This window comes from Trachemys scripta, chromosome 1 (genome assembly GCF_013100865.1).
Source record: "Trachemys scripta elegans isolate TJP31775 chromosome 1, CAS_Tse_1.0, whole genome shotgun sequence".
NCBI lineage: Eukaryota > Metazoa > Chordata > Testudines > Emydidae > Trachemys > Trachemys scripta.
In genome coordinates, this window is record NC_048298.1 from 175709478 (window position 1) to 175734636 (window position 25159).

The 25159-nt window shown below is 38.7% G+C and overlaps 1 protein-coding gene across 1 annotated transcript in view; it reads right to left on the reverse strand.

The window, feature by feature from the left end:
• Positions 1-25159, reverse strand: part of TMPRSS15 (transmembrane serine protease 15) — an 89163-nt gene that overhangs the window by 19086 nt on the left and 44918 nt on the right. Inside the window, 7 exon segments of the mRNA XM_034769804.1 lie at positions 7372-7504; positions 10335-10445; positions 12128-12268; positions 12760-12885; positions 14262-14351; positions 22936-23077; positions 24353-24503. Coding sequence (XP_034625695.1) covers positions 7372-7504; positions 10335-10445; positions 12128-12268; positions 12760-12885; positions 14262-14351; positions 22936-23077; positions 24353-24503 — 894 coding nt within the window.

Below are 25159 nucleotides of genomic sequence, written 5' to 3' on the forward strand. Positions count from 1 at the left end.
AAACAGTCTTTAGCCCACAGCCTCCTGGCAGGGCCAGACTCAGGGGCGGCTCCAGGTACCAGCGCAGCAAGCGCGTGCCTGGGGCGGCAAGCCGTGGGGGGGCATGCCTGCGGGAGGTCTGTCAGTCCCGTGGCTGTAGTGGGAATTTGGCGGTGGGTACGCCGAAGGCGCGGGACTGGCAGATCACCCGCAGAAACGCCGCCGAATCCGCGTGACCAGCGGACTGCCCACAGGGGTGCTGCCAAAGGCCGCCTGACTGCCGTGCTTGGGGCGGCAAAAAACATAGAGCCGCCACTGGGCAGACTGCACGTTACAGTTTATAAGGGGCTCTGGCTTTCTGGCCAGGATAGAGCACAAACAGACTTTGGTGCAGGCCTCTTGGTCTAGAATGAGTTTGCAGCCACCCTAGGTGTGAGATGGCAGTGCCTCATACCATGATCCTTTAATTTAATACACATTTTAAATTTGATTGGTTAAAAGAGATCTTGTAATAGGGCAAAACCCTGCAATCTTTCTAACTCAAGTCAAAGCTCCCACTGACCTCTGACTATCTACTCAGTGCTTTTCTTCTCCTACATTTCTTGATCTTTTTTCAGCCAAGGTAGAACTAACTATTTCTCCCTCTTGCTCCTCTATTTGACTAGTGCTATGCTGTCTGGATTACTGTTCTGGATTTCTCTCAATTTTTCTCTAGTCTTTGACACCTCCTCAAGATAATAGCCCCCTCACTTCCTGAAAGCAAGTTTAAAGTGCTTCTCTGAGTTAACCCTCAAGAGTTTCTCTTGATTTATCAAATTACAGCAAGTTAGTTGACTAAAGGTTTCTTAGATTATTTTGTTGGAACACATAAAACTGCAAATCCCAAGAACATGTACTGGATTGTAATCTGTTGAATAAAATACCACCTCATTAAAAATCAATGAAATGTCTTCTCTATTCTTTCTTCCTTTTCAGTAAAGATGAAATCAAATGTCTTTATTGGAAAGCTATTATTGTAATAACTTTTATTTCATTCAGTAGAGCCAGGATTTCAGTTGTACAGCATTATTATCTCCATTATGCAAGAGAACATACACATGATGATGCAGGCCATGTGCTCCCTGAAAGGTTTCAGGGAACTGTTCTGATGAGATTCTTTTATTGTTCTGTCAAGTACTGATCAGCAGTTGGAAACAACAGAGAAAAAATATGATTTAAAATGAAGGAAAAAGCCATACACATTTACAAATATGTCCGCTCTTACCTTTGTTAATCCAAACTCCTTTCTTGTATGATTTAATTTATCAACATAATGGGCTGAATCTTAAAGTCTGGATTTGGGATTTAATATTGGAACCTCAATTGATGAAATCAGTCCATTGGAAGTTTCCCAAACTGTGATTAAATGCTTACAGTTTAAAAAAAAAAAAGGAAGGTCTGGGGGCTTGGGAGATCCTGGTACAATTTCCTGCTTTTGCACAGACTTCTGTGTATCCCTGGGCAAGTTGTCTTAGTTCCCCACCTTTAAAATGGGGAAAATGGCACATCCCTATCTTACAGGGCTCCCCAAACTCCCTGCACTTATTAACAGTGGAGACTCTGGCTCAGAAGATATTATCAGGTCCCTAGGGATCTGAATTCTTGCAGTACTGACAGTATCAAGGATTGGGACAAGTGGGAACCTGTGGATGATGGCTTTAGTACCAATGCAGCTGGCACCAAGCACTTGGTATGGGATTCCCTTGGTATCATAGATAGGTGAGCAGTCTTTCTAGTTATTGGTAATGAGTGTTGTTCAGGGATGGGCTTGGTCTTTTCAAGCCTATCTCTGCTGCTCTAGGTATGGGTACCTCTGTACTGAACTCTGTACTGAGTCTGTCTTAGATGACTGACTCCTTTTTGCCTTTGATGTACTGACCTCACTCATATCCTGCACAGACACCTCTTAGGACCTGAGGTCTCTGTAGTCTTCTTGTGAGCTGGTGACTAACTTCTTGGAGATTTCCTCATCACATACTTTTGCTTAGAGGCAGATGTAGATGAGGACTTCGGCACCATAAATGTACTTGGTGTCATTGTACTGCCTACTTCTCTGCTGGTCTCTGGTGACTGAGATATCGATGCGGATGGGGCACTAGTTGTACTGGGAGATCTCTGTACAAGGGGGGCTCTCTCCCAAATCTGAAGCTGGATGTAAATCTTGCTCCATCATAAGGAGTTTAAACTTAATTTCTCTGTTTTGGGGGGATTTTCCCTTGAAGGAAGTGCAGATCTTGCACTTGTTGGGGGTATGAGACAGCAGAGGTACTAGGAAAGTCTGTCACTTATTGGAATAACCTCACGACAGGAGAGGCACCTCTTGAATCCTGGGAAAATTCCAGGCATTCTTGAGCCAAACTAATGAAAATTTAACCCCTAGAAGGGAAAATCTCCTAACTACGTAACTATCTCTATGAATAAAGATTTTTTTTAAGAAAGAAAAGAAAAGAAAAAAAAAACAAAAAGGAACAACTAGCAACTATAACACTGTAAGGTAAGGAATTATAAGGTAACTATCTGAGAAAAAGCTAAATATTAGAGAACAGACACGCAGTTGACTCCATCTTGGGCCAAAGGTGGTTGAGAAGGAACTGAGGGCTGTTCGTCTGTGTGGGGCATGAGGATGTGTGGGGTGCATGAGTGGACCAAATTGTCATGTCTACCAAAAATCTCTGCTCAAAGGGACAGGGCGCAAGCGCACTGAAGTGGAGCATCTGCAGAGGCGCTATTCGAAGAACTAACATAAGAATCTTAACATGATGGGATTTGTTTTAAGATAAGTTTGCTGTGAAACTGCATGCCTAATATGCATATACAGTTATTATATTTGCATGCATCAATACCTGATGTGTACACAAATGCAGTGATTGTTCAGGCAAAAACACCACACATTTCCTCAGCTAATGATGAAAAATAAGACCCTGAATATTTTCTTGAAGGGCTCCTGATTAGGTTGATTTTTGTAGTTTGCTTATTTATCACAAAGGAGCTTTAGGCTGTACTCTTGTCAGATCTCACAAGCTAAGATTTCACTTAATAGTTGGATGAGTGACATCCACTGAAAACCAGCCTGCTGCAAGAAATAGTGCTGGTTATTCAGTGATGCACCAGTGATGTCACTAGAATTGCTCCTAGTGTAAATGATGCTAAAATATGGCACATAAAACTGCACTGTAAATGGTGAAAGTTTAAAAAAGCAATGCCTTCAGGATCTTATCACACAGGGAATCTCACATCCTACTGATTTAAGTCATGTGTAATTTTAGAGTCACTGGGCTATAGGTGATGGGCCAAATTTTGTTTGTGTCCCCATTTTATGGCAGCAGCACTGAACAGATCCTCTTCTTGGATGAAATTAAGAAAAGGAGAACATAGGCCATGAATTATGATAGACTGTGGAATAGTGGGGGAATACTCTTTTGTCATAAAACTAGACTGGACAAAGTAATAGAAAATATACTGAAGGGAGCAATCTGGCACTTGCAGGAGGATGGACAAAATGACCTAATAGGTCTTATACATCTCCAATTTCTTTGATTTTATTATTCAATCTGTCCAGCCTACTTTACTGAAGTATTTGCCCAACAGCAGGACCCACACACAGCTTTGATGGGGAGGTCAGAGCTTATCCAAGTTCAGTTTACTATGCTACAGTAGGTCTCTTTAAAGAGTAAGAACAGAGTTCAGGAGACCATCTTCTAACTTCTCAAGCAGCGAGGATAACTGAGGAAGTTAATTAAGTCACACATACAGGGATAAGAAAGAGCTCAACTTCTTTTCCCTTGTAAGTTTAATGCCAGACAAAATCTGTCCTCAGGTCACTATCAAGGGAGTTGAATGTAAGAACACTCAGTCCTCTGACTTACTCCTCTTTGCCACTGTGGGAAGGCCAGACTTTTCTATTTTCATCGGTGGTTGGTCTTTTTCCTTCAGGCAATACGTTGATGTGGGCAGACACCAAGTTTCCCTGTGGACCTTGATTGCTGAAGCTTACTCTTTTAAAAGATGTTCCTGCTTTAGAAGAGAAGCTGCTGCTGGCTCCTCTCTTCCCTCCCCACTGCGCTATTGAGTTTACATTTTTATATGTCCCCTTCTTTACAATATCCCTTTCAACATTTACAAATAAGTATTTTATTTCCCTACTGACTGCCTTCTTCCATGTAGGTAATTATCCCTTACTCCCAGTTTTTCTAACGTAGCTGAAATTAGCACTGCTTTTCTTGTTCACTTCTGCCAAGCGACAGCCAGAGCCAGATCACATAAACCAGTGGTTCTCAAAGCCGGTCTGCCGCTTGTTCAGGGAAAGCCCCTGGTGGGCTGGGCCAGTTTGTTTACCTGCCGCGTCTGCAAGTTTGCCGCTCCAGGCCAATGGGGGCTGTGGGAAGCGGCGCGGGCCGAGGGATGTGCTGGCTGCTTTTCCCGCAGCCCCCATTGGCCTGGAGCGGCGGACCGTGGCCAATGGGAGCTGTGATCGGCCGAACCTTTGGACACGTCAGGGAAACAAACCAGTCTGGCCCACCAGGGGCTTTCCCTGAACAAGCAGCTGACCTGCTTTGAGAACCACTGACATAAACTACATTATTGGTGTTTCTGTGGATGCCCCCCCCCAAAAACAGTGTTTTTTGCAAAACCTCTCTAGCCATAGGGTGCATTTTTTAAAAAAAGTGCAAAATTAGATATTTTTAGAGCTGGTCAGGTCACAGTACAAGTTTTCATGAAAAATTCTTCACTTTTTCATTACAATTTCCAATTTTGACTTTTTAAACAGCTCTATAGCTGATCAAAGTAGAATAAATGTTCACATTTTTTTACAAATCCTAAAATTTCAATATGTCTTTATATTTAGAATGTATAAGCTATTTCCCAGCAGACTAAAGGCCAAATTTTCTGCTTGCACAATGAAGTCAATGGATTTACATTGGCAAAGAATTTGGCCTTGGACCTCAATCAAATATGATCTGTTTTAAAATGTTCTAAAGCAGTGGTTCTCAAAGCCAGTCCACCACTTGTTCAGGGAAAGCCCCTGGCGGGCCAGGCTGGTTTTTTTTACTTGCTGCATCTACAGGTTCGGCCGATCGCGCCTCCCACTGGCTGCGGTTCACCGCTCCAGGCCAATCGGGGCGGCAGGAAGTGGCAGCCAGCACATCCCTCAGCCCACACCGCTTCCTGCAGCCCCCATTGGTCTGGAGCGGCGAATCGCGGCCAGTGGGAGCCGCGATCACCTCAACCGGCGGACGCGGCAGGTAAACAAACTGGCTTGGCCCGCCAGGGGCTTTCCCTGAACAAGCGGCGGACTGGCTTTGAGAACCACTGTAGAGCTACCATTACATATCCAAATAACCATAAAGGAGCACAGTAAGATGGGCCATTATTCCACAGAACACTGGTATATTACAAATGGACACTGGAGTTATTGGGGTCCTGTGATAGCTCTTGGGAAGTAAGGAGGATGAAGAGCCAATATTTTGATAATGGGGCCTAATATTTTGTCCATCCCTTAGTCGCAGAAGATAACAGCGGAACCTGCAGAGGTAGGGAACAGGATACAATGACAGGACCTTCCACCACTTGGAGCCCAGGAAGAGGCCCCCACTCAATGGTAGCTCAAATTTCACCTTACCAAGGCAGGGAGCATGGATTAAGATTTCTACAGAGAAGAACACAGGTGACTGTTACTTGGAATATCTTCACCACTCCTCCTCACTAACTTATTAAGGTTTGTTATTTTATTTGAATGAGTCCATAGAACTAACACTGATTAAAAGGTATATCCCAACAATACTTATCATTTCTTATTATGCTGCCAGTTCTATCATACTGAGGAATAAAAGACTGAAATGGCCTTTGTCTCGTTTATAAAGCAGACAGAACTCTCAGAAGAAGTATGTCTAATGGCTAAGGAGGATGATTGAGAATCGGGTAGAGACCTGGGTTCCCAGCTCTGCTACTGGCTTGGTATGTGAACGTAGGCAAGTCACATAACCTATATTTCTTCCTCTGTAAAATAAGTAAAACAGATGTTTTGTGAGGCTTAATCAATATTTTCAAAGCACTAAATCAGAGCCACACATTGAAGTCCATAATTAATTTTTATGCATTACTTATATATCGACCCCATGTGAGGTGAAAGCAGAACTCAGAATTATGCCTAGGACTTTCAGAATAAAACACAGACCACTACTAACTGAGCTAAATAAGTGACTTAATTAGCTGACAGCAGTAGCACTTTGTCCAGTCTAGTTCTCCTATTAGTTTTTGAATGTTATAACTCCTCATGTCAGATTTGTGTCCATTTATTCTTTTGGGTAGAGACTGTCCGGTTTGGCCAAAAGAATAAATGGACACATCTGACATCAGGAATCATAACATTCAAAAACCAGTAGGAGAACACTTCAACCTCTCTGGTCACTCAGTAACAAACTTAAAGGTGGCAATTTTGCAACAGAAAAGCTTCAAAAACAGACTCCAATGAGAAACTGCTGAGCTTGAATTAATATGCAAACTAGATACCATTAACTTGGGTTTGAATAGAGACTGGGAGTGGCTGGGTCATTACACATATTGAATCTATTTCCCCATGTTAAGTTTCCTCACACCTTCTTGTCAACTGTCCAAAATGGGCCATCTTGATTATCACTACAAAAGCTTTCTTTTTCTCCTGATGATAATAGTTCATCTTAATTAATTAGCCTTTTATAGTTGATATGGCTACTTCCACTTTTTCATGTTCTCTGTATGTATATACATCTTCTTACTATATGTTCCATTCTATGCATCTGATGAAGTGGGCTGTAGTCCACGAAAGCTTATGCTCAAATAAATGTGTTAGTCTCTAAGGTGCCACAAGTACTCCTGTTCTTTTTGCAGATACAGACTAACACGGCTGTTACTCTGAAACTTTTTTGACAGCTGCAATAAAGAATATTGGAATGATCAAGCCTCAGGAGGTTAATTTCAAGGAAGTGCTATATATAACAGTTAGAGATTTTCCATACCACAGAGATTTGGGTATCAAGCTCGAAATCTCATGGAAAAAAAGTTATTCTCATGAGATTTCTGGATTTCCTGGTTTTGGTGAGGTGAGAAAAAGACAACTTGAAGACAGTCTCTCTGGCAGTATTTTAGTTTTTCCAGTGTTTTATATCCAGCTAAAACCTGGAACTCCAAAGGGTAATCTTTTTAATATATATTTTCCAAATCTCAAAACAATGTCATTCTCCACAGATAAGTGCATGCTTCCTTTTCTGGACAATCCTGAAGTTGTTCAAACCAGGTAGAGAAGCAAAAACATGTTCCATATGCAATAGATGTGTAAATGAGATGCTGACAAAGACAATAAATAACATTACTTACCCTAGTCCTAGCAGTTGACAAACTTCATTTGAAATCTGCTCACTCCAGTAATCTGCACATGCTATATACCAATTATTCTCAATCCTGAACTGTAGCAATCCATTGATGCTTAGAGAACCATTAAACAGACGCACTGTGGACAAAAACAGGCATATGGATTGGCAGCTAGGCTTATAATACTAGAAATATAACAGACAGACAGATTCACTGGTGCTGGCAGAGGGAAGTGTAAATTACACAGCCTAGCAGCTATGAGGAACCCTTTGCCCCAGAGGTGATACAACCCAACAGGAGGCAGGCATGCTACTGCCACTTCCTCTGGCATTTCTGAGATGGGAGAGAGTTTTAGTTTACAGCCAGGGGATCTCAGGAATCTTGTTAATGGAAGCTATTGAGTTGATGTGCTGAAGCAGCAAATGCTCCAACAATCTATCCAAGGCCCCTTCCTGGCCAGTATTATCCTCTTTTTCAAACTAGTTAGCTACCCAATTTTCACTAAAACCAATTGGCGATTAAGTTAAAACCAGAGCTGACTGAAAATTGGAATTTTCATCCCGTGAGAAATTCTGATATTTTAACATTTGCTTTCATTGTTAATTGGGACTAAAAGTTGAAATGTCAAATTTTTTCACAGAGCAAAAAGTTAAAATATTCAAATGTTGAAATGCTTCATTTTGGTTTTGTTCACCATTAAACTGCATCTCCATGGGCTGCTGTGGAGGCTCACAGGAGCTGTAATCCGATTAAGCAGCCCTGCCCCAGTGGAGAAGGACAGCATGAAGACTCCAAACTATGACTCTGGTCAAGCACTGCTGAAGCTCAGGCAGATGAAAATTATTGTCAGCCTGACCTGAAATTAACCATTACATTTCAATTTTCCCAATGGAAAAATCAACATTTCCCCCCCACACAAAATCAACATTTTCCTGTGAAAATTTCTGATTATGTAGAAACCGCATTTTCCATTAAAAAAAAAAAAGATCTGCTAAATATTCCTGACTGGCTGTATCTAAAACATCACACAGCAGAGCTTTGAGAATGTCCTCTTTAGTATGCAATTAGTATAAGTATGAACCTTCTGGTATTCATATTGGTGAAATATATCATTACAAGGCAGCGATGATGTATAGTAACTAGTGACTGGCAAACCTAAAATGTCAGGAAGCTTGGATAAGCCCAGAAAACATTGGAGGTATCTGCACTGGGAGAGCTCCCTTTCCCTCTCTTCTGTCTCAATCAGATCTTTCTGCTTTCCTTTTGATTCTATTCCTCTCTTCTCCTTGAATATCCCCTTGAAATTCTCTATCTTCCCATGAACTACAACAATTCCCTTTCCCCCGTATCCAACAAGCCCCTGTAATCCGTGATTCATGTATGACTCTTAATAGATTCTCTTATTTTGGTAACGTTGGTACAGGATGCAGGGAGTTCTGATACTGGACCCCAAACAACTGCTACTCTCAGTGTTCAGTATATTAACAAGCTTCTCTAGGTGAGAGAGGCCTTAGAATATGTTGACTTTGACTTTTCTATGACCCTTGAGAAGCCCCAGGAACTAGAGCATTTGAAGATGGCAGGTAGTTTAACTTGATTGCAACAGCTGAGATCTTGAAATGGGTTTCAGCAAAATTAGGAGAAATTTTGGAGACTAAATGAGGGCTAGTTGACTTTTCACTTCTTTTTGAGGCTTAGACTGAGGTTAGGGCCAGTTCTTGTGGGTTTTTTTGCTTTGTTTTGGTAACAGCTCACTCAGCATTAGATGTCTAACTCAGTAGAAGGTGTTAAAGCAAACTGTGCCAAAAACATCTCTTTGGGACTAAGTACATAATAACAGGGCAGGAAAGGACTGCTTTATCCATATTTTAAATCTGCAATATAAATGGTTGAAAATCTTTTCCAGCTGTTCTTAGCTACATAATTATGTTCACAGCTTTTCCTCTAGGTAGAGGCTGCGGGTCCGTTTATTTTAGGAAATTAGAAAAAAAAAAAAAAGACGACAACGACATTCTCACACTCAAAAAGAACACATTGAAATAATGGAAAGAATCAAACTCTGCTTTTGGATGCATGCACACAGTTCCAGTTTAAGTCAATGGGACACAGCACACGTCTATGGTCATATCTTGGCCCTACAAGTTTTCCTTAAACCAACCAAAGGCAACAAATTTGTATCTGAGTCTAAAAGCCTACCCTTAAACGTTCCCATTTGTGGTCTACAGAACTTTGTCAGAAATAGCAATTTCATTTTTTGCCAGACCCAACATGATTTTAACATAGTTTTTGCATATAAATTGTCATTTGGGGGCCATTATTTCCATTTTGCATGAAATAAAACTATGTACTGTGCAGTTAATTTTTAATTATCTTCACTGATGGTAGCATGACAGCAGCTGTTGCTCTTGTTGTCATGGTAACCTGCACATGTGAGCAGCTGTGAAAAGCAGTCATAATGCTGCTCCAACACCTGTATGAGACAGAGCCTAGGCAAGCTCTGTGGGTCAGGCATCGGAGCAGTGGTTTACAAGCAGTAATCATTTTGCACTAACCAGTAGTCAGACAGGTTTTCTTAGAAGAGAAATCTGCCTGCTTACTGTGGTAGAATTAACTATACAACTGAAAAAGGATATTCTCCTGGTATTTTAAGTAGCCTATACCTTAAAATGTTGAGGACACTCCCTGCTTTCACAGGGATATTTGCCTGTTTAGATGCAATGTCACAGAATGACTCACTTTGTCCTCTCTCTCGGACTTCAAGCCAGACCTTCAGCTTGTGTAAATTGGCACAGCTCCATTGAAATAAATGGAGCTATGTCAATTTACAGCTGCAGAGGTTCTGCCTCTTACATTTGTTTTTTCTTGGATGGTTATTTCCTTTATAAAAAGTAATAAATAAAAATAAAAGAAATGATCATTATTGAAAATACACGTATTGCTCTTTGGGTACGAGGAAAACAAACACTTACCACACTCTGCTTCATCAGAGCCATCTTTACACTGCCATTGTTTGTCGCAAAGGTTAGCAAGGGGTATACATTCCCCACTTCCACACTGATAAGCATTGGGTCCACAGGGTTCTGCAGAAAGATTTGGTCAACGAAGGAAACAAAAGCATAATTACAGAGTAAGACTAATCACACAGATCATCCAACCCAACTGAAGGGACAAAACTCTGAATGTAGTTATGAAATGAGCAGGGGCTCTTCACTGGTATCTTATTGTTATGGAAACACATGGGTTTTTTTAAATTAATTTATAAAAAGAAGTTAAATGGCAACAACTATATGGTAGTTACTGGTGTTCTATTGTTAAATACGATACACATCTGAGGGGTGAGAAAGGAACGAAAACTTCAATGGGTTTAGGACTTCACCCCATGGTTTTCAAAAGTGACTACAGATTTTGGATACTGGGTGCTCTTCACTTTCCATAAATCAGGCCTCTTTAAGGCAACTAAAAAATTGGGCACCCAAATCTGGAGGCACCCCAAATCATGAGTCACTTTTAAAAAAAATCTTGTTTGGGGAGAAATATTGCGTAGGGGCAGGGGGATAGGAAGAAAGGGTGCATGCACCAAGCTAGGTGTAATCTAGTTCAATTGACTGCATACCAGAAGAACGTTACATTCCTTCAGAATATACGGCTACATTTGTTTTCTCCAGTTAATATAATTTTTTTGAATTACATTGCTTACAGATCGAATTAGGGAGCAAGGAAATGGAAAAAAATTGCCTATTCTATTGACAAACGTGTTTACTTCCGTTTACTTTGCCTTTCTGGCTACGGTAGCTGAAATTTTATACCTTTGTTTAAGGTGAATCCATTGTTTTATCTTTTGGTAAAATAAGTGATATAATACCAGGTTAGAGTCATACAAACATGTATCTGGCCTTTGACACTTTTTTGATTAAAACAATTATACACGTTATATACACAATGGGCCAGGTTTCCAAAACTTCTTTGGATCAGATTTTTAAGTGTTCAGCACCCAAAATTAGGGCCAAATTTTCAAAATAGCTCAGCTGCTGCTCACTGCCAAAATCTTTTGAACCACATTTGGGAAGAGCAGTTATTTGCCCATTCCCAGTAAACAAAAAAGGACAGGATTTTTAAAGGCACCTTAAAATATAGATAGGCACCATATAGGATTTTCAAAAGTGCATAGGCACCTAACTCCCATTGATTTCAATGGAAGTTAGGCACCTAGACACTTTTGAAGTGGGAGTTAGGTGCCTAGGCACTTCTGAAAATCTCCTATTTGCACTGTTAAGCACCTAAATATCTTTCAAAATCTGGCCCATAACTACTGTGTACTGTTCTAATTTATCAGGTCCACATTAAATATTTTACAAAATCTGCCTAAATACAGCCCATGATGGACCAAAAAGACTCACAAAGAACTATTCTGATTATTGGGCATGAACATAATTAATACGTGTCAGTAACTTTCCATATATTTATTTTTCTAAAAAAAAGAAAAAAATATGGTAAACATGAAAATACTGAGTCAAATTTTGCCTTAAATTTAATGGCACTGCACAGAGTTCTAGACAGTTCAGAATTTGGTCAAATTTAATATTCTGTTTAAATGATGTTACAGTGACAACAGCTGTCCATGATCAGATAATCCAAAGGTTAGACCGACGTGCTGCATAGTGCTTTCGCCATTCCCAATTTCATATCAATTTTTCTACAATCTTAACTTTGTTAGAGCATAATTGTGTCTGTTTAAATCCAACAGATTGCGTACTTTACTCACCAGGCATGCCAAGATTATAACCAGTAGTGAAATTTGCAAGAAATCCTTTCTGAGTTCCAGATTTGTCAGTAATGAAGAGCACTGTCATCTGGTTAGTGGTAGAGAAGACATCTGGAACAGGGTTTCGTCCTGTATAGACAGCTATTCTCAAGGAAAAGATGAATACATTGCAATGGTGAGTTAGATGATTTTAACGTAGATGGATTGTCAGATGTTTTTGGATGCCATAAGATGAAAGATATTCAAATTAAGAGATAGCAACAGCAACATATGGGTAGTAATTATTTCCCAAGCCTCCCACATCCTTGAGGTGTTTATAACAGGTAAGGTATATATTCCACACCTGACACATTAATATAGCAACATAAGCCTTGATCCTGTCAACACTTAATTGTGCGCTGAGCTACAATGGGAGTACTCCTGTGTGGAAAGTTAAGCACATGCATAAGTCGTGACAGGATCACATAAAGTAAATTATATCCTCATGCCTTCTCGTTAACTCCCAAGTATCATGGATCATCCCAAAATACAGATAAAAATAGAGATGACTAATTCCTTTTCCATCATGTTGATCAGATTGCTAGAATCATCCCTGATTTCATTTATCTTATAATTCAATATGTGGTACTTGCCTAAAAACAAGGAATCTGCTCCTCTTCCATCTCTGATTTCAACTACATCATAGATATTTTCCAGCTCAAAATATGGAAAATGAAGCTGAATGTTTTTCCCTTTTCCAGCATTTAAATACCACACACCTAGAAAACATCACCAATTAAAACAAAACAAAAAACCCCCCCGTACTTTATATTTACTATAGTATTTGCATTTTGACAGGCCATGGGGAAAAAGATCTTGGGTAAAATTTTCAAAAGCATTTAAGTGATTATGAAGCCTAAATCCTATTTTCATATTTTTAAAGAGATTTAGGGGCCTAATTCCAAATGATCTTTCTTGGCACTTAAATCCCGTGCAACTTGGTATCAGCCTTATTTAATTAAAAGAATCATATGACATAGGTCTGGCCATTCGAATAATGCTCCTTCTATGGAAAAAGCCTTTGCAGCTTGCGGTGTATTGAAGGGAAAGATTTGTTTGACAGAAAACAAACAAACAAAAAAAGATTACATGTACTCTTTTCTCTGCAAAGTGAGAACTCATGTAACCAGAATTGCCCAAGGACACATATACAGCAGCATAAGTAGGATGTAACTGACAATCTTTTTCTGAGCACCATGCAATGCTCAGAATGTCTTGAGTCCCATACTAAGATCCCAATTCAACAAGGTAATTAAGCCCATACCTAACTTTAACCATGGCCTCACTACCAGTGACCTCAATGTGACTACTGCACATGCTTAAAGTCAGGCATGTGATTAAGCATCTTGCGGAATTAGTGTGTGAAAGTAGGATACCATACCTTAGTGTGACCAAATAACCCCCCAGGATTAGATTTCATGTGATTAGCACACGAGAGAATTCACACAGCTCTCCTACAATAACTGAACAACATTTAAATTTAATTGAAAAGCAACAACAGTGCTTTCTTCTTCACTTCAAGCATCAGTAGCAAATATTGTACATTATCAAAACATTGTGGGCCTGATTTTTTTCTGACTTACACCAGTTTTACCTTGGTGTAACTCCATTAACTTTGGTGGAGTAACTCCTGATTTACACCACTGTGAGATGAGAACCTCCAATCAAACAACTCACAAAATACACGTAAATGTTCTTCCACGTAAAATGTTTTAAAATTAATTATTTTATAGGAGGTGTGATTAAAGTGCTGCCTGCAGGTCACATACACCCAACTGACATAGAGTTCTCCAGTGTGGCCTGTGGCTACCCTCACTGCTTTTAGACAGAAATACAGCCTATAAAAACTACAGCTCCCATATTGCTGTGATGGGTGCACCGAAACTGAGAGCGGATGCAATCTTCTTCACAATTTATCAGCTAGCTACCATACGGTACCTCAGTCTCCTGGCAAGTTGCCAACATGGCCCTCAATTAAGTCATCTAATTACACAGCAAGGTTTCTTCTCCTTCCTCACAGCACATAGTTCCTATAATCTATTTCCACTTTTACTGTACTAATCCTCCCTGCAGATCTGGGGGAGGGGAGACTTACAGGAGGCTTGGTGGGGGTAGTTGTTCGGGAAATTTTTAGAGCTGAATGTAGTATTTGGTTCCCAGAGTTCAAATGGTCCCCCGCAGTCAGCTGAAAGAGAAAGTGTTTCAGAAATATGTCACCTACTGCCTGTTTGTGCAACCAATTGCCCAGAAAGACCATGTTCCAGTCAGTAAAATTACAGGTCATACATTTAATGGTCACTTAATGGTATTTCCTTTTGCTTTATAGACCTGGAAAGAACAGCAACATTTTTATAAAGAGAATGAACTGGATTCAACTTTACAGTAACAGTATAAAGGTTCAGAGCCAGATGGTGCTATTAATACACAATCCTGAACCTCGGGCAATACGCGATCCTGAACCACTCGCAGCTAGGAGTCAATCTACCCCAGTGGGAGCACTAAGTCTCAGGGAAGCAGAGTATCTAACAGAACTCCTAGGGAATTCAGCAGCCGCTCCTCTCCTTAGGAAGATATAACATGCACTACTGTCCAGGGCCAGTCAGCTCTACTGGCTGATGCAGAGGTGGACAGTACCATGGTTCCATCAAAAGCCTTTTTGTAGATTCTATTGCTTATGTAGTTCTTGTGTTCTGGGCAACACAAGTGCTGCAAGTGTGATCACTCTTGGTGAAGTCCGCCCCTTGAACTTTGGCAGAGGAAATGGTCATGATCTGTCCCTTATTTGTTGATCAAGGATTCCTAAGGGCATTACATGAGAGCAAAGCTTGAAGGCTTTATAGATGAACAGACAGTTTTAAATGTACACTGTATTGTTTGGCTGTACAATATTTTAAATGCTTGTTGTTCAAGAATTACAACAACAAAAACCCACAAAAAATTAATGTAAACCTTGGAATTTTAGTTAGCAACATCTCCGTCATTTACTCTCTTTCTAAATGTCTTTGTATTTGATTTGCTAGCCTGGGAAAATACTTGATGCTCTTAGACACACCAAAGGTACTTTCCTTTCTTCATCCACTGAATAAATTATTAATGGAGACCATGTGGAACTAAAATGGCAAAGTGGGCCAGATAATTTGCCATTTAAAAATCTGTCATATTCATACATACATATATATGAAAAATAATGCCAAGAAAAATTTTTGGGAAAAGTTTTAATGATTTTTCATTCAGCTTTGGCCATAATTAAAACATTAACTTGCCACAATATCTTGCATGATTCCCTATACTTCTGTATTGCACTCTTGTTTAAGTACCCTAGTAAAATTCTAGGGCTGAGATTTTCAAAGTTGCCTAAGGAATTTGGATACCCAATTCCCACAGGGAATTGAGTTTCAGAATCTTGTAGGCAGCTTTGAATATCTCAGCCCAAATGTTTGCATCTGAAAATACGGACCCAATTTAAGTCTTGATGAAAATGGACACAACTCCCATTGTCTTCCCAGGAGCTACCCAGGCATACACTAGGTCTGGACATGGCCAATAGTGCTTTATTACATTCAGTTCTTGAAGGGCACAAGCTGATTTATGAGAAATATAAAATTACAGTGAGCTATTCCAGAGCATCCCTTACCATACTGTACTGCCAATCCCTGGTATTACTAGTAAAAAGGAAAAGCCTGCTAATCCTTGGTTAAGGCCATGCAAGGGATGGGAACAAGGGATGTAGGCTGTGCAGTGAGCTCCTGAGCTCTACTGCCAGCAGAGGATAGGATAGTTCCAGATGATGATGAGAGCGAGAAGAGAAATGTGCTTTGGATCTCACTTTAGTGCTCATCCAAAAGGATCACCTGCAATCCCTTCTATTGCAAACTACTAACTGGAGCATGCACCTACAAAATCAGGGACCTGACTCTACTTCCAAACGGGTGGATCCTGCCCGAAGAGACTAGTGTGGCAGCAGATGCACTAACCAAGCTCTGTGAAAAGCTTAGTATTATTATTAGGAATTATTATAATTGTGTTCAATAGACCACTAGGAAGGTATCCATCCCTACTCATGTGCAGATGCATTGGTGGGTGAAAGGAAGAGTTCCTCTCCAATGAGCCCATGAAACACAGGGAAGAATTTAGCCCAGTGCACTTAATAGTACAAATATCTAATCTAACCCTATAGAAAAGGCTTTAGCAATGCTTTCAATAGACCTTCTGAACCTATTTCTGTGTGTGCCTCCCCGCCACAAAGACCATTTCCTCAAGCCATGAGATTTTCTCTCTCCTCTGTTTTGTATGCAGCTCCTTTCCTCAGAGCATGAGAGGGAACCTAGCTGTCTTGCATGGCAGTGCTTAAAACTAGCCATGTCCTTCTACTTTTAAGATGAATAATTTAACAGGCCCCAATTGGATTATGCTTTAAAAAAGAGAGCACTGAAGATATGCCAAAAGTGTGCCTGCCACCATGAACAGTAGGTAGCACCATTTGCTGATGTGAGCTTTTATTTGTTTTATGACACTGCACTCTCCCTTCATTCCTGGACACACAGCTAGAACAGAGGACTCAGGTCAGGAGACTTAGGCTGTAGTCCCAGCTCAACTACTGCTTCACTGTGTGACCTGGACCAAATCATTTCACCTCTCTATACCTCAGTTTCCCCATATGTAACATGGAGATGATAATACTTATCCACTTTTTTAAAACAGTTGCAACTTTTTGGATGAAAAGGGCTATGTTCGTGCAGGGTATTATTATAGTGTGACTATACTGAACAAGTGTAGGGGTTACGTATAAAGGTTTTTTTTAACATAGAGTTTTGAGAGCTCTGCACGTGTATCTTAGCCTTTCAAAATATATTTTAATAAAATATGTTAAGGTGAATAGTCAGGACCCCGTGTAAATACATCCAGACTTCAGTGGCATTAGTGAGCCTGTCAAAATGGATAGCACTCGTAGTATTTATACACTAAATGGAAGTTTCAAAAGGGTCATTGCTTTTAAATATTTAAGAGCTACTATTTTAGATACATTTCAAGTATAATTTCACATTAAACAGCTGGCTAGTAAGATATCCTTTATACTTGCTCTAGCAAGATATATTACGAGTTGTCTAGAGACAAATGATGGTAAGGAATTGGCAGAAGCACTTATAGTATCTGCCCTTCTAATTATGATGATACCATTTACACTAATGGTGGTCCAGCTATTTAGAAAAGATGGTACAAATTCTGTAATAAAGCAACAAAAGACTTGTATTATAATGGATCTTTAGTATCCCTGATATGCAGTGTTATTAGATAAAAGGGCCACAACTACTGAACAAGCGTACAATGGGTGATAGTTGAATTTCTCAAACACTTATGTCAGTTACTTTCCCTTCATTGGATACCTATTAGCTCATTCACATAATCTTTCTAAATGCTAAAACTAGCCATTTGTCTTTCCATGGAACAATTTTTCTCATGAGTTATGATCTGACAAAAAACGTTCTGTATGTACAAGACGTATATTAATTGTGTGTGCGTGTACATGTGTGTAAAGAATTAGAATATTTGAAGTGATTATATATATAACCCTCTTAGTTTAAACTGGCTGTTTCTCTAATAATGCTATTTTATCTGCACAGGATACATTTTTTAGATCCAGCAGCTTGAACAGAATGCACCATCCTGCACACCAAGAAAAAAACATCTAATTAAAGATTTTGGCTAAAATAAAAAGCTACATTTGTAAATCAGTCGCCAATTCTAGGGTTTATGATTAATGCCAATAGACTAAGAAACTTTCATGCCTTAATTTCTTATGGAGTTGAAGGATTTGGAAAAAACAATACATATTGCAAAATTCTGCTTGCTTGGCAATATCTGATCTTTGTTTGTTTTACAAGATTTTATCTCTACTAAGATTCATTGGGCCAAACTTTGCCCTTAGTCGCATCCCATGCAAACCCACTTAAGTCAGTGGGGTTTCTTTTAACTATGGGCAGAAACTGAGCTGCTGTCTCTGAGGATGTGAAACTTACATTGTCAAAACTATAAGGGATCATCAAAAATACTTGAAGGTCATTTTCCATTAGTGACTGGTGAACCTCCAAAAGTTATTACGTTCATTTCACAGAAGCATCCAAACTTTTAGCATCAAAATACATTTACCTCTTCAGACTGCAAAATTGAACTAAAAATCTCCTGACAAGAAGCTCTGTTAAGTGTAGAAAAAGCCCAGAAGAAAATGGCCTTTATTGGGATATTTCATCATTTCCATTTGGCAAACTTCATCTGAAGAACTAAATATGAGAATGATAATGAAGGAGAGGTAGTAAAACATTTCTAGATTTGGGAGCTGGGGGAAGGCAGTTTTATTTGGACTTTTAGTAGAGTTCCCACTGGGTTATTTATTTATCATTTCTATTTTAAATCTGAACCAGTGTGATTCTGGTGTGTGAATCTTTCTGAGTCATCATGCACTAGCTGGGACTATGATGTAAACATGTTTTTATGAAAACACCTGTGGGGATTTTTCCCAGTGACTTTTGGAGATCTTATTCTAAGATTTGATTCTGTGGATTTTTCTTTTTGGGAATGTCCTTTCGTTTTGTTGTTCAGAAGCAAACCAAAACCCCAGATTTTATAAATGCACAGTGAGACAATCTCAACAGACATTAGTATGACTCAGCTAGCGGACAGGAGTCACATGAAGACAAGAGGCGAAATTATATTGATAGAAAAAATCCTTAAACATTTGATACTCTTTTTTTTAGGCACAGTGATAAAAGATGATTTATGTCTGAAATGTATCGTTGCCATATCTTTTAAGTATACCTCATTCTGAGGGATTTTACTTATTTTTGTCCCAGAGTTACCTATGATTAACACAAATTTGGTGTCTCCTCACTTCTATTGTTGACAATTATTTACAGCAAAAATAAAGAACATTGAAATTGAGGTCACAGGAAGAGTCATTTACCCTAAAGGAAGGACTTTCACTATACTGTAATTTTCTTGCATGGAGAATTGTTTTGTGTACCTAATTTTGGTCTTTGCCACTCATTGCATTCCACATTTGGGCCTTAGTGGTTAGAGAGGGATGACCATTGTAGAAGGGCAAACAGTGAAAGAATGTAATCTTAATTACCTAATATGCAGAGCAATATATTTTTAATTGCAAGTTTAGCAGAATTAAGCAGTGAATTCCTCCACAGCCATTTAGAGACCGCCTGCACAATGGGAAAGTTCCTGTTGAGATTGTCCACAAAATTCTCGCTCTGGGACATAAGGAATTGCTTAATATTTTCCTTTGATAGCCCCACTAAATGGGTTCCTATTTGACTATTATTCTTGGAAAGAAATGGCAAAAGCTCTAAAAAAGAAAAAATAGTGCCAGTAGTCTCAAGACGCATACATTTTATGTAAAAATTACGTAGAGTTAGAAAATATGTCAAGTTAGAGTTATGGTTCAAAGGGTTCATAGGGAAGTCCGCTTTCTATAGATAGGATCAGCAACAAATGACGACACTAGCTTTCTGTTAAGAAACACACACACACACACACACACACAGATATTTCAATTGATAATTGGCTTTCTGAATCAATATCGTCTGATGGTTTTAGCAGAGCAACAACAGCTACCTTAAAATGGTATGGCTTGTTGTTGCTTGGGGCAAAATTTGATCTTCTGAAGTCTAGGCATAAGACACATTACTCACAATCCTCTAAGCGCTACCCTGGCAAGGAAATACAGTAGAAAAGTAATTGATTTTACTCACGTCTGGAAAAATTATTGGCAAAATCATTAGTGGTCTTTATAAAAAACAAAGTATTATGCAGTTATTTTGGACTTTATGCTTGATGCTGGTTACCAGTAACAAACTGCAATCAACACACATTTTTTTCCCACTGATGACGACAGTACAGCAGACATGCCAAACATACAAAAAAACCTGCAGAAATTGGGCTTGTTTTTGGCTTAATTGGCTTGTGAGTTGCTTGTTGACTAGTTTTTGGCTTGTAGCTTGTTGCTTCTTTTTTTTTTTTTTGATCGTCTCCATGCAAAGGGGTGCAAGCAGGGACAAGGTGGGGGGAGAGAGTCAGGGGTGCACAGCAGGCCCATCTAGTCCCAGATTGCACGCCAGGGGGATCTAGTCACATAGAGGGTTGGGGCTCTTAGGGATTGGCTTGTTTGGGCCTTGTTTTGAAATGGGATTAGCTTGATTTTTGGTTTATTGTGAAAGTTGGGGTGCTTATTTACTGCATGAAAGTTGGCAACTGTGCACTACAGGGGAAGGCTTTCTGAGCACTTTTGAAGACAGCTCTATTAATTAATCCAAATGGACCCAGCCCTGAATCCCTTACTCACATAAAGATCCCTTGTGCATTGGCCATGATCACAATCTAGACGGGTACAATCAACTCCGTTGCAAAAAACACTCTAAGTCATTTCCACTCTATTTGTGTGCTATGCTCAGTGTCAGAACATGATTTGAAAATGAGCATTCACAGATTACAGCAATAAATATTGCAAATAAAAATGTAGAACTGACAGTCTTATGCAAAAAAGCTACAGAAATGCTTGGCATTTCAATAACGTTTTGTGATACTGCAAAAGACAATGCCACATTTTACTGAAACATAATGTCTAGCAGAAGAAATTGACTCAACTCAGATTCCTCATCTTTTGTTTTCTGACATGACATTTTTAATGAAATCAGTATCAGTAGTAAACTTGCACAAAGTCCATCTTTGTAGTGCAATATTATTTTGAAGCACTCAGGACTTTTGACAGCTTAAAAAGAAGATAATTTTTAGTATGCCTTAGATACGGGAAAGCAAACAAGGTATGCTCATAGTTTTCTACCATCCTGTGTCCGCAGAAAGCATGCTTTATTTTCACTATGAAGGACAATCGGGGTGCTTACCATCAATTCCATGCTGAACATATGCATTATATGTTACAAGTTGGTCTTGATACTTTAGATAAATGATTTAATTTAATATTTCAACTGTGCAGAAATTTTCAGTTCTTGTGTGATGGCATAGAAAAATAGATACAATTCAGCTTCAGAAATGTAAAAACAATGAGGAGTCCTTGTGGTACCTTAGAGACTGTGCCACAAGGACGCCTCGTTATTTTTACTGATACAGACTAACACGGCTACCCCTCTGAAACCTTCAGAAATGTGTTATAGATTTAAAATCAGGTCAGCACATGGCTGTCAGTGGTAAAACAGAAATCTTATACTGATTCCATTATCCCACAGATGGAACTGCTCAGTGTGTTGGTCATTTATCTACCATTAGAACATCCTTCAACGTTCTTTTGCATTATTTTAAAAACTAGTGGAAGTTTACTCATGTGCTTCAATCTCAAAAACTTTCAACTTCTAATGCTGCTCAAATGGAATAGTATGTATCCAGATTGAAATGAATTAAGATAGCTTCATCACACTGCTTCATGAACCAAGAATGATCTGTGTTCTCACTCAGTGAATGCCATATTGCTAGATAATATTATTGAAAACTCACTGAGAATTTTACATAAATGAAGGCCTACAAAGGAAAGAACTAAACTAATTTATTATGGTGATTAATATTAATTTGTTGTCCAAATTTAACTTTGGACACGGAAACTTTTTATTGAGCTTTCCTTTCCTCTTATATTTATTGCAAGGAAGGTTTAAAATTAATCTTTTATTATATAATCAGAAAGTCTTAGTTTGCTTTCCTTTACTGATGCTTTACATTTAGAGGTGATGGGATTTTTAGTGGAAGGTCAATATTAGTAAACAGTACTTTGAGTGATGGGAAACCCAGCCAATAAATTACCCCCGTTATTTTAATTTCAGACCATCATTATTTACTATATGTTGTCAAGTTAGCAACTAGAAGGATTTATAAATGACAGTAAACCCAGTTTGAAACAGGACTCTTGTGCACTTATTGTTAATTTCAATTATTTCAGACCTTCTGGGCACACATCAAGTTTTTTTTTTCTTTTAATTATCAAAATTCTCATGATTTTTTCCACCAAAAAAAAAAAAATGCAAAAAGCCCTCCAAAATAAAACAAAATAAATTTTCACCATTTTTTGACTAGTTTTACTCATATGTTTACTAAGGCACCTAGAAGGATCGGTGGATCTAGCTTACTGAGTTAATATCAGATATATTGATTCTACGCTGAGTTATATGCATGTTTCAAAAACAAAATGATAGTTGCATTAAAGAATTTAAAAAAAAAACCCTCAAACAATATAAATTCTGGAATTTAAAATCTCTGTGGTCTCCATACAATGGCTCCTGTGAACTTTCCAGGCTTGGTGTAGACAGAGGAGTAGGGTGCCCCAGACAGAGGAGTAGGGTGCACCATAAAAACAGCCAATGTTTTTAATGGCTCATGAACTTTAAATTGAACTGTTGTTCGGGAGGAATGTTTGGATGGTGCCCCCAAACCTAAAGTCTAATATAAACATTAAAATAAAATTCCAGGAAACCTCCCTTTCTACATATTATTGAGACAGGATTTGAGTTCTTCAGTGGGCCTTAAAAATTTAGATGATTTATTCTTTGATACTTTCAAAATCTAGGCCCTGATCCTCAACAGATGTAAATCAGTGTAGCCCTATGCATGTCAACAGAACTTTGATGATATATTCCAGCTAAGATTTTGACCCCTGATTTGTAACTACGAACAAAGGTCTAAGTAATTAAAGAGTTGAAAATGTTTAAAAACAAATATATTCTTAGAAAATAAACATATACTTTACTTTAAAACAGACTTACTGGGAAGTGAAGGTGGAGTAGTGCTTGTTGGAACCAAAGTTGGTTCTGGATAAATACTTTCCTTACACGGTCCACTTATCAGTCCAATGTCATCCAGGGCAATATCACTTAGACCTGGTTTTTTAAAGGCATCAAAAATAACCTGAAATTCATGGAAAACACAAATTTAGAATGTAATGCTAAATTATCTAACCATCTGTGCCTTCAGAACAGATTTCCCCTTCTTTCATGCATTTTTTTTTTATTTCTACCATATCTGGTCTGGAATTCCACTGGTGGGTCACTAATGAGAAGAGATAATTCCCTGCTAGAAAACTTTGTGAAACAGCACTACACAAGACTAGATTGTGGCTTATGCTTACAAACAGAGAGATCCTCTCATCTATCCCCTATATATCAAATGAGTCAGGAGATTTAATACACAATTCTATAATTTCATTATCTATTATAATGAAGTTTCCACACACAGAATCTGAAATCATTATTGTTCAAATTCTCTACTGGCCTTAATTGGCTTAGCTCCTTTGATTTCCAAGGAGCTGCACTAATTTAATCAGAAGAGAATTTACTGTTGTTATTGTGCCCCAAACCTACTATTACCTACAGCAGGCCTATTACCAAACATTAAGCGCTGGTGATTTGAACAGCCAAATGCAATATTCTTCATGGTGTTATAAGGAAACCCAGGTTTCCTGGAAAACTGACTATACCCTTATTGCAAAAGCATTTTTTGCTCAGATGGTAACTGCAATCTTTAGCATTCTTTTCTGGCAGTGGTTTTGCTCAAATGGCTGCTCATCTTCACAACCATAGCAAGACTAGTCATCCCTGATACTAATGGAATGAATTTGTTGTCTAATCCAGAATAGCTGAAAGAATTACCTAGTGTAGTTCTACTATAGACTAATTTTTTTTGATACAAGTAGAATACCCAGCTGGATATAAAAAACATTTCCTTTTGAAGCTAAATTCAAATATATAATTATGTAATTAATTGGCTGAACTATTTGGGAATCTAAAGTTTCTGGTCGAATCTCATTAGGGACAAATGCTTCATATTTCATTCATTGTCAAGGTATTTCAACTTTCAATCAGATTTGGATACGTTCTCAGATTTCCCTTGCTGTGACAAAGCGCTCTCTTTGGATACAAAGCTGGCAGTCCTCAGACAGCAGTAAGTCTCCCTGTCCTACCATATCAACAACAACAACAATTTAAACCCTAGAAAATACAAGGTCCAGTTCTGAAGCCCCAGTCTTCTGCATACTAATAATTATTTGACAGTAAGTGTTAGCAGACAACAAAGGATATTGCTTTTGCAGATGTGGAATACTGCAAACAGTTCCAAAAGTTGTTGGAAAATAAAGTGAAAGAGAGTTAGCTTAAAGTAATAAAAAAGATTAATAGCTTAACAAACCTTAAAGTCAGATGTTTCATTTAATGTTACTTGTCCATAATTCCAGTTGTTTCCATAATTTCCTTCTTTCTGGAAAACTGTCTTTTCCATGTTATTGCTATTCACGATGTTAATACTTAAACGATAAACGTTAGTACCATACATATGATACCTGGAGGGGAAATACCAAGATTTTATATTATCCTATCAGACTGGAATTCATCCAGAATAGTGAATAAAAAGAAATATCATACTGAAAATACTAATTCAAGCTTTTCATTGCATAAGTAGCTTTTTGAAGTCAAGAACTAAAAGGTCAAAAACTAAAAGGTTTTAATGTATTTTCACCCAATAAATTCTGTGAATTTGTTTCTAATACCTCACCAATATTTATAAATTTCTACAATACAGGGTATCAAAAGAATATCACTCTGATAACTGATATTCTAAACGCATTTTGATTATGACAGCATCCCTCCAATATGTGTCACCAGACTTCCAGCATGTGTCATTCTGAAGGACTGGCATCTGAAAGCTCAACAAGCTAGAATGGTTTTATAATATGAGATTTTAAGCCTCATGACTTCATTATGGGTCTTTGGCTGCGTGCCATAGGTTGTTAATCCCTGCTAGGCCTGATTCAAAGCTCACTGGAGTCAATGAAAGACTCTTATTGACTTCTGTTGATTTGGATCAAGGCCTATATTGTAATTTCTTATGGAACTGGATAGTTAGAGACCTGGAGTGAAATCCTAGCTGCAAAATTCTCATTGACTACAATAGGGCCAGGATTTCAGCAGAGGAATCTCTAGTTTGTCATGGAAATCC